Raw genomic sequence first — 12,012 nt, 5'->3', positions numbered from 1 at the left:
AACCAGGAAGGAAGCTTGGCCATATTGCTAGTGTTTTCCTTCAAAAGCAAAGTCAATTCAAATTCAAATCATATAGAGACCATATAAATAAATACAATGGCTGCATGCATTACGTTAAACCTGATATACTGGATAGGTCGGACTTGGGGTAAAATAGAAAAGTTAGATTAATCACCATAAAAGATGAAACAATTGAATATTGTCACTGTCACATGGAAATTGAGAGGACGAGCCCGTGTGAACGTCACCGGGCAGAGAGGGAAGAATGAAAGGAAGCGAGCGAGCGAGAGAGCGAGAGAGAGATACAGTACTGCGAAAAGAGAAAGCGAAAACCCCTCTGAAGTGCATTCTCGCTTAGTCAGCACCAAGGGGAGGAAGCGAGTGGGAGTAACTCTCAAATGCTCTGGAGTCCCTTTCCTTCGCCTGCGCATCACAGAAAACGCCACTTTCATAAGAATTTTCCTGGCCTACATTCATGCACAGCTCACCTGTTTGATTTTTTTTTTAATTTTTATTTTTGCAGTGTTTGTCAAACTTAGTCCCACAGCAGGAGCTTGGAGGCCACAAAATAAATTGTAATAAATTACTATCATAAAAAAAAAAATGGCATACCTACACTATATAAAGGGACTGATATTTGTTTTTGTTTGTTTGTTTTAGAAGAAAAGGTATACAACCTGGATAAAGCCCTGTATTTTTTTCCCCAATAAAAAAAAAAATCATGACAAGAACAAAGACATACATTGTCGGGAATGTAAAGATAAATTCATATCTGTATTTTAGGTGAAAAAAGTTGTAACATTACTAGAGTTGTATGTTTCAAGAACAAAAGTTGCAATTGTCACAATGCACATTTTGTCGGGATAAAAAGTTGTAATGTTAGGACAATAAATTCACAATTGTTAGAAGAAAAAATATAAAATGTTATAACATTTTTAAAAAGTATTTTAATGGTAGGGATAAAAATTAATTTTAATCTTGGTTTTTGAAATTCAAAAATTTTGACTTTAATCAGATTCATCCCCATAGCAGGTGACATGGTGGCCGACTGGTTAGCACGTCTGTCTCCCAGTGCAGAGGTTGTGAGATCGAATCCGGGCTTCGACCTTCTTGGGTGGAGGTTATACGTTCTCCACGTTCTTGCATGACTTTCCTCCCACATTCCGAAAAATATGCATGGTAGGTTAATTGAACACACTGAATTGTCCCCAGGTTGTTTGTCTGTTGTTGTCTGTAACCTGCAATTGGCCGGCAACCAATTCAGGGTGTAGCCTGCCTACTTTCCAAAGACAGCTGGGATAGGCTCCAGCATTCCTGCGACCCTTGTGAGGATATTGTGTAGGCTACGTATTGTTTGGACTTACAGGACTGTCTCAGAAAATTAGAATATTGTGAAGTCCTTTATTTTCTGTAATGCAATTAAATAAGCAAAAATGCCATATATTCTGGATTCATTACAAATCAACTGAAATATTGCGAGCCTTTTATTGTTTTAATATTGCTGATTATGGCATTGTTTTTACTTGGTCAGAGGAAATATTCTAATATTTTGAGATAGGATACTTGAGTTTTCTTAAGCTGTAAGCCATAATCAGCAATATTCAAATAATAAAAGGTTTGCAATATTTCATCCAGAATCCAAAATGTATGACAACTTTATCACAATATTCAAATTTTCTGAGACAGTCCTGTATGTTCCCATACATTTAGTACATCCCATATAGTAACTGAGAATAATTGAGTTGCTATAACATAAAGCTTCTAAGTAAGTATGTATAAAATACCTCACTTTTTTATTTTTTATTTTTTAGTTCTGCTAACTTATTCGGGTGCAACTGAGATGTAATTTTCAATCAACAGTAAATGGCAAAATGGCTTCCCCCTGAGATTGATAGAAACTAGGGATGTAACGATACCGGCAACATCGTGATATCGTGATATTAAAACTGCCACAATATCGTCGTCGTCGTGTTCACGATATTTAAAAGCTACACATCTGTTAAAAAAAGTCAGGTTGATTTCCATTTGTGCAGTTATAGCACCCTCTGGTGGTTATTTTTTTAGTGCAGTTTAATTTTCATTAGGTATGTTTTGGCCCTTCTATGCTTAAAATCTACGCTAATTGTCATTTAAGGGGATTGTAAAATGCTTTGAAGCAAATCAATATGTGCAGGAACTCAATGTGGGCTTGTGTTAGCGATTAAGTGCCTCAATATTAAGTATTAGAGATTGAAGGTAGTTTATTTGTACTGTTATGTACAAAAGCACAAAATTGTGCTTTTTTTAGTATGAGCTCTTTTTTTTTTTTTTTTTTTTTACAATATTGTGACCTTTTTTTAAATATCGCCATCCTCCCCAGAATATTGTGATAATTGTCGTACCGTAAGCTTCATATCGTGATAATATCGTATCGTGATATTGGGATATCGTTACATCCCTAATAGAAACGGCTGGATTTTTCCCCACTTAACTCATATTCCACAAATGCAATATTAACCAGGATATCATGTTTCCACTAGTGGGGCTGCATAGAACATAATATTGTAAAGAAAATTTTGGGGAGAATTTATTAGTGTTGCGGGTGGGTCTGTAGTGTATTCCCCCACCATAAACAGTTCTCTGTACACATCTTTCCTGTTGTCATCATCATCACGTGTGTGATAATAGCGTGGTTGGCAGCATCGCTACGACCGACCGCGGCGAGAATGGGAAGTGGTATCTCCCTGCCTCTTCCTGCCGCGCTCGAAAACGCCGCTCGCAACCTACGGGCGGCAACGCGCACACGCATCGTTTGACGCCACACGGCAGTGTGACTGCCAGTGGAAAAGAAAAAGTCATTAGTCACCCGAGTTTCTGCAGGGTTCCAACTCTCGACGGGTGGTTTTCCTGTGTCCCCTGGGATGTGTATAAAAAAAGGCCAGCGACACGACGAGCGTCACTTCCAGAAAAACGTACAAACTTCAAACTTGTTGCCACCTGTTTGTTGCCGCTTACTCGGACATCAACATGAAACTTGTTTTGTGCCTTCTCACAGTTTGCTGTGCTGCTTTCGTCAGCGGCGTGACGCTGGAGGAGAGGAAACTGGCTGAAGTTTTAAAGCAACTTGGTGACGTGAAAGATTCGCTACAGGTATGCGTGCCTTCTATGTTTTACGGTCAGTTTATAAGGGTTATTGTTCGTTCACTAATCTAAAAAAAACAAAAAAACAAAAAACAACAAGATGCTTTCCACGTGCATACTTAACACCTTGTTTGTGTCCTGCAGCGCAGAGAGCTGCTGGTGAACACGCCGCCGCAGAATATTGAGGTAAGTGTTACTACGGTATGTTATTATCTTTGTGTCTGGGCCGCATTTAATAGTTGCGGTCGGTTAGTCAGCGTTACGTTCACACTTGGGTGAGTAGGAGAACCTCAATTAATGACTCACGTCTCCAACCAACCTCGTGAAAGTAAAAACAAATTAAACCATGAAAATGAAATGTATACACTTCGGGATTCTTTTACAGCCCTAAAATTAGTTGATCATGAAAATTTATCAATTTCAATGCAGTAAAATATGTGGTGGTGATTTATTTTTATTTTTTAATTGTCAAACACATTTGCAAGTGCATTCTTTGAATTAGAGCTTTTGCACCGTTAGTAAAATTAATACATATTATAGAAAAAAAAATATTTGTATAACTGTTTGTATTTTACTTTCATTTTAATTTTTACTACAAGTAGTAATATTAGTAGTTGTGGTATTATTCAAAATAGAATTTTGGTACTTTCAGATGTACTATTTTTACTTACCTTTGACCAGGACAAAAACACAATAAGATTGAAACATCTCTTCCTCTGTCTTTTTTTTTTTTTTTTAAATATATATATATATATATATATATATATATAATTGTAATTGTATCTTAATTTAACCTTCACTTGAGCAAAATTAAAAATGTTAAAATATGGTACAAATGCACTTTAGTAAATTTCCCTTGACGTTAAATAAAGCATCTATTTATATACCGGGTAGTTATTTTAACATATTTTTATTCTGACTTATTTTTATCTAACTTCTATTTTACTAAAATACCTCAAAATAATGTGACAGATGTATCTTCATTTTAATTTGTATACATTTGACCTTTTTTAAAAGCCTTTAAACTGGAGTACTAACATATTTCATTTTTATTTTGTGTGTGTATGCATGTACATAATTTTTATTTGTGTTCCCATGTTATTGAGTTTTTATTTGACCAGGAGAAAGCGCAGCATAAATAATTGTCTATTTGTATTGTCATACTTTTCTTTGTCTGAAAGTGAATAATCCTCTTTATTTTGTGCTTACTAATGCAACTATTCTACAAACTAAATAGCAACTTTCACAAAAAGTACAGCTGACCTCGATTTTAAAAGTTTAAAACACAACTTGTAATACTTGTTCCTTCTCATCAGACGTCTACCACTCGTCAAGTCGCTTCCTGTTTTTTTTTTTTTGTTTTTTTTGTTTCTTTTTCACACTTCCGCGATTTTGCTCTCTCTCGCTCGGTCAAAATGTGATGAGTAATCAAAAGTGCTCTCGTTGAGATTTACTAACAAACCCCTGGAAATGCCCCAAATTACCTTGAAATGGCCACTTCTAACTAAAATTGTTGCGTTCTGTTGTCTTTTCTAACTTTTAGTGTCAGTCCTATTTTTATTTTTATTTTTATTTTTTTTTCATAATTTGGAATCAGCTACCTTTTTTTGTATACATGCTTCAGATTTGGCAGCAAGCAGACAATATCTCCTGGATGAGTTTGTTTTTGAGCTACACTAAAATTGTCTGATTAAAACTAAAATGTTTTTTTTTTTTTTTTTTTTTTTTTTTTAAGATGTCAAATTTCACTGGCATACCAGAAGCATAAATGGGAAATAACACATTTTACCTCCCTCATCTATCTAGCATACATTATTTTATTTTTTTTACTGGGCAGCCATTGGACAATATCTCAATGCTTGTTTTTGAAGGAACCCTGAAAATTAGAAAAATAAATAAATCAAAATAACAGACTGTCTCTTTTGGGCACAATAACTACAGTTAAGTAAATACATATTTTCTGAGTGTGTTGAGAAAGATTTTGTGTTGTTTTTTCCAGGAGTGTTGTTGTCTGTCAGCGTTACAATGCTTCCGGAACAATTTGCTTGTGCAGTTCAACGTGACGGAAATGAAGGAAGTCAAACTTTACCGGAGCCTCAAGCATCACATCACCGTAAGTCGAGGTGTTTGAAGTCGTTAGTGTTGCGGTGTCATGCAACCGATTTAATTAAAATAAGTAAATGAATAAATTGTCTTCCAGGAGAGAGGTCTGGACTTTTGTAAATCTGGAAATAAATCTGGAAATGATGTGGTAAGGGAGACATTTATCTCCTATATTTTTAATTAAACAAGTCTGTCATATTTGTTGAAGTTGAAAAAGTCTTCTTCAATGCTTCCTTTAGTCCACCTGCCAAACGTGTGATTCGCATCCAAAGGCAACTGCTCGGGAATTCGTCAGCCGACTGGAGTCTCTCATTCAAAGGGTAAATTATCGACTTTTATCGAAAAGTTCCGTCTCTTTCTCATGTTGCTGTTCAGCTTGACCTAATATTGGCCCTATTATTTTATGTCATGGTCCATTTTGCAGAACACCTGTTAAAAGAGTAAGACTAAAACGATTAACCGAATAACTGAAATAATTCCATTAGGAAAAAACTACCAGTAAAAAAAAATATTGTCCAATCATGTTTATTTTAATATCCCCCAATCTTTGTTAAGTACATACCTGGAATACTGCAAAAGGCATTTTTGAGAAAAAAAAAAAAAGTTTTTATTTTTAAGCTATGATGTGTCCACTACAGAGGACTTTTTTTTTTTTTAAACTTAAATGCTAGGCTCAAATACAGTTAAAATAATTCAAACAATACTTTAATGTGTTCTTAAGCGTCTAATAGAAAACATGCTAACAACATTTAAAGCCTAAATTTGTTCAATAAAATGTGTTATACACTTACTTTTCCTCTTCCCTAAAAGTGCTTGCACTAAGGGAAGCCATTTTCTTTTATGATGCAACCAAAGGTAACAAAGCCCGACCCCTACACATTTGGTATCATTGGAAAGCTCCGAATGTCCTCTATGGAGCACAAAAGGAGTTAATTCAATCGTATGCACTGGGTGGGAGATATTCAGGTTTAAAAAGGTCCACTACAGAGGACAAATTTGAATTGCTGGTAGGCAGGACGATGGTACTGCAGACGCCAGACACATGCACCACTCCGTCGAGAAATAAATTGGCTCAATGGAAGCAAACTTCCATAAAAGACGGAGAATATCCAAATCTTCTGATTAATTTACACCTAAAGAACAAAATAAAGTGTGACTGCAAAGCTTAGACAAGAGCATGTCAACGCACAGACTGGCTCACGGTTAGCCAATTAACAACCAGCAACCTGAGCCACAATCACAAAGCACACGCACTTTAAGTCAAAGATACTACAATGCAGAACGTGAGGATGGCAAACCCAAGTGGACAAAAATTATACCTGCATCTCACATTTACTTTTGTATAGCGGGTTCTATTATCACCTCATGATGTTAAAATGAATAGCACGATTCTTAATGTGCTTGTAAATGCGATTAGTACAGTACATGAAATTGTGTACTATTCATGTGGGGGGAAAAAAAGACATTTTAGTGAAAATGTGAATGTAATGAAAAATATTGTATCTCCTTTTAGGCTATCAGCAGGCTGAGCAACAACTGAACAGAAAAGAAGTTCAAGTCCAGAAAAAAAGGAAGACACTATTGCTGAGAAGACTTCAAAACAAGCTGTGGCCTATTTATTTAACTTATTTATTTATTTCTTACTATGAAAAGATGGGTTCTTAAAAAGTTGCTTTATCGCCCTCTGTTGGGCTTGGCATTTTGTTTGCTTCATTGTCAAAAGCTTCATTAATTTAAATGTGAGATGTGATTTATACTATGTATAAAGGCATCTCGGCAAAGATAATTTTTTTCTTGACATTTATGGAACTATTTATATAAAATAAAAACTAACTTATGGCACATTCATGCATACAAATGTGATTATTCTTTCATGTATCGAAAAAGGTTTGAAAACACGATTTCGACAGAATTGCCGCCATCTGGTGGTATTTTTGGTACCAAAGAACAGTTGAAATGAGAATTTCAACAATACCAGACATTTAGAGACAAGTAATCCTTTACTGCCATCTTGTGGCATCTACAAGCAATTTCAACCTGTATAGGGCTGTGTCAAGCAAGCCCAGTACTTGCAGATTTTTGCTGGTCACGGCAGGGCTCACTCTATTACATGAGTAGAACAAGTATTCCTGTGATCTCAACATTTTATGTTATTTAAAATCCATTAAAATTAATAAAGGTCCTCAGCTTATGATGGAGTTCTAACAAAGAAGGCGTAATTGTAATTGTAATGTTCAGATATCACAATGAAGGGGCTTATTTTGACACGCTTCATGATCTATATCACTTTTAAAGAGAATAATCAAGTATAATGACAGTGAGCATTGGGCATTTACCAAATCTGCCATGAATATCAACGAGGACATGATTTATGTTGACATGTTAAACAAAAACCTAAGAACACCCTACAGTACAATTAGTTCACACAATGACAGCAGTGCAAATACCAGCAGGCAGGTGCGGGCCACTAGACACGTCACATGGTCACATGACCGGGGGGATTTCAACACCACTTAGATTTTACAGAGGTTTACTTCACACCTGTGAACAAAGACTTTTTTTTTCGCCACATCTAAGCAGGCCTGCAGCGCTGAGGTGCAAGGCATATATGGATTGTAAGCCGTATATGCAGTATATTTATTAAAAAAAAAAAAAAAAGTTGGTTGGAATTTCCCTTTTCACAGCTGAAACCTCACATGAACAGCTGGACACACATTGTGGTGACACAGCTGTAGAGAGATCATCAAGTATAGCTATCATTTGTGTTTGTCAAGCACTCATCACAACAGTGTATTTGTACTGTATTTGTCATTTTTCCGTGCAATTTTCCCATACACAATTAATCAGGTAAGAAGGGGAAAGGAAGTGCAAAATGTGTCAATTTCGAGCCACGTCCACTCGGTAAACAGCGCGGGTGCCGTAGCAAACTGCTTTTGGCAGAACATCAAACTTGTTCACACTCTTTAGATGGAGACAAAAGAAAAACTAATGTCAAACTTTTCATGTTGGTTTTTACTTTAAAAAATAAATGAAAAATAAAAAATAAATAAATAAATAACCTTCACAGTCTAGACAAAAAGGTAGACAAACTAATATAAGAATTAGCTTAACTTATTAAATTTCCTCAATCACCTATTAGAAAAAAAGATCCACTAAAAGACTTAATTAGTTTTAACATTTAATACTTTACATTAAGCAAAAGAAAAACTGACATGGTGATATCCTTTCTGTTTTTAGCAACATAAATGTGATGTGAGACAAGCTTAACCTCGCAGGTAGTTCAGATTTTCTCTTTCAGTGTTTGATATATCACACCTTTCTGTCTTTCTGTTTACCTAAAACTTTTTGCAAGCAAACAAAATGGAATTGAATCAGCAGCACCCTCTGCTGATTACAGCCAAGTAATACACTCCATTTACAATAGACCTGCCTATACTGACTGACCAGAATTTTCTTCAGGATCATTTAACACCTAACATAACATACGATATATAATAGGCTTGTTTTCACCAACAAATGACCCAGAAATTTGAGCATAATGTCAATCGATCGATTTTTAAGCCCATCCTTATTTAAGACTAACAAACATGATCAAAAAGTAATCCATTATTATGATAACGTTTCTTCCAAGTGGAGTTGTGTCAAGAAACCTTGCATAGTCTGCAAGTAACTTGGTGGTTGAATTTTGGTATTGTATATAGTTCCCCCCGTTTTTTTCGCAATTCATCATTTGCAGAGGCCCCACTATACCAATGATTTACAGTGACCATGTTTTATACTTAAAAATAAATAAATAAATAAATACAGTATAACCTATTGGCAAATAAAAATTTAGAGTTGTGCTGCGGCCTGCTAATTCCGAATTACCGCCATTATCTATGCTAATTTCCATTGACCTGTTTATGGTGTTTCGATTACATGTTAGCATTAGGCTAACAGACATGTTTCGAGAATAAATTTTGCGGTTTGGTCCATTATTTTTGTGTATAAACAATAGGGATGTATTGATATCCAAATATCACGATATGAAGCTCACGATACGATAATTATCACGATATTGTGGTGAGGTTGGCGATATTTAAAAAAGGTCCCAATATTGTAAAAAAAAAAAAAAAAAAAAAAAATCTGCTCATACTAAAAAAAAAAGCACAATATTGTGCTTTTGTACATAACAGCAATACATAAACTACATTCAATCTCTAATAACACTTAATTTTGAGTCACTTAATCACTAATGCAAGCCCACATTGAGTTCCTCCACATATTGGCTCACTTCAAAGCATTTTATAATCCCCTTCATCTGACAATTAGTGTATTTTAAACATAGAAGGGCCAAAACATACCTAATGAAAATTAAACCACTAAAAACCTGCCACCAGAGGGTGCTATAACTGCACAAATGGAAATCAACCTGACTTTTTTTAACAAACGTGTAGCTTTTAAATATCATGAACATGACGACGATATTGTGGCAGTTTTAATATCACGATAACATATTGCCGGTATCGTTACATCCCTAATAAACATACAACGTTGAATTACCTTTGGTTCTTGGTGTCAATTTTGCCAGCTATAAACGCTTATTCTCGGTCCAACCTCGCTTTCTGATAATGTCATCTTTCTCGCAACTGTTACTATAACAACCACGTTCTTGGCGCAAATCCATTGCCATGTGTGGTAAATCAGGTGTAAATTTGCTCCAAGTTGTCAGTTTTGTGGGCGTGTTTGCGCCGGTATAAGTTTAGAGCAATATCCTTAGTGAATAGGTGGGTAAATGGGCGCAGACTGTTTGTGGTGCAATATTTCGCGCTATTACCGGACGCAGCGCATTCTTAGTGAATATGCCCCTCAGTTTTTTTGTTTATTCTAGTATGATTACAAACACACTCAGCATTGACGAGACTGCAGGCGACACGCAAACCGCTCCATTCGGGAAGTCCAAATATGGGCGTAGTTTACGACTTACGAACCCCTTAAATGATGCTCTTCACGCGTTTCAGAAATGCTAATGTTTTAATTAAATGACATGTTTTCCATTGTGTTTGAATGGACCAAATTAACACATTCACTGCCAGCCCAGCAAAAATGTATCATTTGACGTCTTTTTCCGTCAATGGCAGTGAATGAGTTAACTTTGATTTTTTTTGCTACTAATGCATTGCAGGTACATGTGCATCCAGGTGAAACAAAACATTCTAAGGTTGCACAAGAAAAAAACAAAACAAAAAAAACGTTTAAGACATTAAAACAAAATAAAGTTGCCCATGTTTATATAAATTGTTTTGAGACTCAATTAGCTTCTGCTTAAAATGACCTGTGTGATAAAAAACAAGTAACAAACTAAGGCTGATGTCACAAATCTGATATATAAGTTATTTGATTTTTTTTGTAACATATATACATCATGTAATTTATGATCTCAGGTGTGGTCCTGGTTTGGTCGGCATGCGCATGTTTGATGTTGCCATGGGCTTAGCTACTGTATATAAATGGACTAAGTTTAGTTTACATTTCACAGCCAATTTTGTCCTGCTTTTTTCTTGAATTTCATTGTTCTGACAACATGATTCAGCCAAATCTTTGAGTAGCATTCACAGATTAGCTTAAAAGAGAAATTTTTATAAATGCAGTCTTACCAATTAAATGCGCATATAGCGCTTTTTGCAGACTTATTGGTACAACAATACGCAGCACACGGTGGCAATTTCACCGTAGAGGCAGTAAATAACATGAAAACGCTGCAGGAAAATCATTATTTTCAAGTTTGTTGGGCTTAGTGGGTGGCAACATAAAGATGGCTGCCGGTGCCTTCACTCCTCGCTATGATGAGTCCACTCATATATAAGTCCATGGTTGTTGCTCACTGTAGTCCAAGGAACGCTCAAAAAGTTTGTATGAATGCACAGACATGCGGAAAATTAGAGGGAATATTAACTGTGGGTGAATTAAAGCAGGCTTTACATTTTTTTTTTCGGGGGGGGGGGGATACTGTGCGAAGACGAAAAGAATAGGCACAATAGAATACTTTAATAAGTGTGTTTTAATAAGTTTGTGTTTTAGTAAGTTTAAATGTGTTTAAAGCATTTTTTTGTTTTTTATCTATATTCATTCACTGAACTTCGCAAAAACCCCAAAATCAGATTCTAGACGTCATTTTTCTTGGAATTGAAGTTTCCTGTCAGAGTTTTTTTCGACTATCAAACCCACACACGTTCCAAGGGTTTTACGTGATTGGCTTGAGTAGTAGTCAGATGCGCTGTCTTTTCATATTTGGAGAGTAGGTGGTCCACGTTTTGGTTGAGTGGACCTTTACGTGAAAATGTTTGAGTATGCTTTGTCATGAGCCCACATGAAACAAGCGCTGATTGGAAACATTTTGGCCCGATAACTTCAGGTAGTAACTCTATGGTCATTATGAGATGTCATTAATGATGACTTGCTCACCATCAACACATCATTGTTCCAACTTACTTTCACTTGCAAACGGGGAAATCCCTGCGCTCAGTCGATGACGCAAAGCCAACAGACGCAAGAACCTTTACAATTGCTTCAGCACAAGGGGAGATTAGTGACATTAATTGATTTGCATTTTTTTTTTTTTTTTTTGTAGACCATAAAAATCACTGTATGGATTTAAAAGTATAGCTCAACTTAAAACACAATCATGCACTATTTGTAATGCAAAAGTGATGAAAACATCTTGAACTAGCTTTCCAATACGTTAAATTAAGTGGCAACGTGTTTTTACCAGTTGAATTTGTTCTATGATCATGTTTTTCTTGTATTATG

General features: G+C 35.7%; 1 protein-coding gene across 1 annotated transcript; it reads left to right on the top strand.

Moving 5' to 3' along the window:
- The first annotated feature begins 3,006 nt into the window (after positions 1 to 3,006).
- il21 (interleukin 21) lies at positions 3,007 to 6,763 on the top strand. Its single transcript, XM_077532816.1, has 6 exons — positions 3,007 to 3,129; positions 3,265 to 3,306; positions 5,120 to 5,233; positions 5,321 to 5,371; positions 5,463 to 5,543; positions 6,737 to 6,763. Exons 1-6 carry the CDS (start codon positions 3,007 to 3,009, stop codon positions 6,761 to 6,763), a joined length of 438 nt encoding a protein of 145 aa, XP_077388942.1.
- Positions 6,764 to 12,012: the final 5,249 nt, after the last annotated feature.

This window comes from Festucalex cinctus, chromosome 9 (assembly GCF_051991245.1).
Source record: "Festucalex cinctus isolate MCC-2025b chromosome 9, RoL_Fcin_1.0, whole genome shotgun sequence".
In the NCBI taxonomy this organism is placed as follows: domain Eukaryota; kingdom Metazoa; phylum Chordata; class Actinopteri; order Syngnathiformes; family Syngnathidae; genus Festucalex; species Festucalex cinctus.
This window is presented reverse-complemented; position numbering and strand designations above follow the sequence as displayed.

Excerpts from the sequence above, each read along its gene's own strand:
- il21 (XM_077532816.1), top strand. The coding sequence starts at position 3,007 with ATGAAACTTGTTTTGTGCCTTCTCACAGTTTGCTGTGCTGCTTTCGTC. Across the intron at positions 5,234-5,320 it reads GCCTCAAGCATCACATCACC|GAGAGAGGTCTGGACTTTTG; the intron begins GTAAGTCGAGGT and ends ATTGTCTTCCAG. Across the intron at positions 5,544-6,736 it reads TGGAGTCTCTCATTCAAAGG|GCTATCAGCAGGCTGAGCAA; the intron begins GTAAATTATCGA and ends ATCTCCTTTTAG.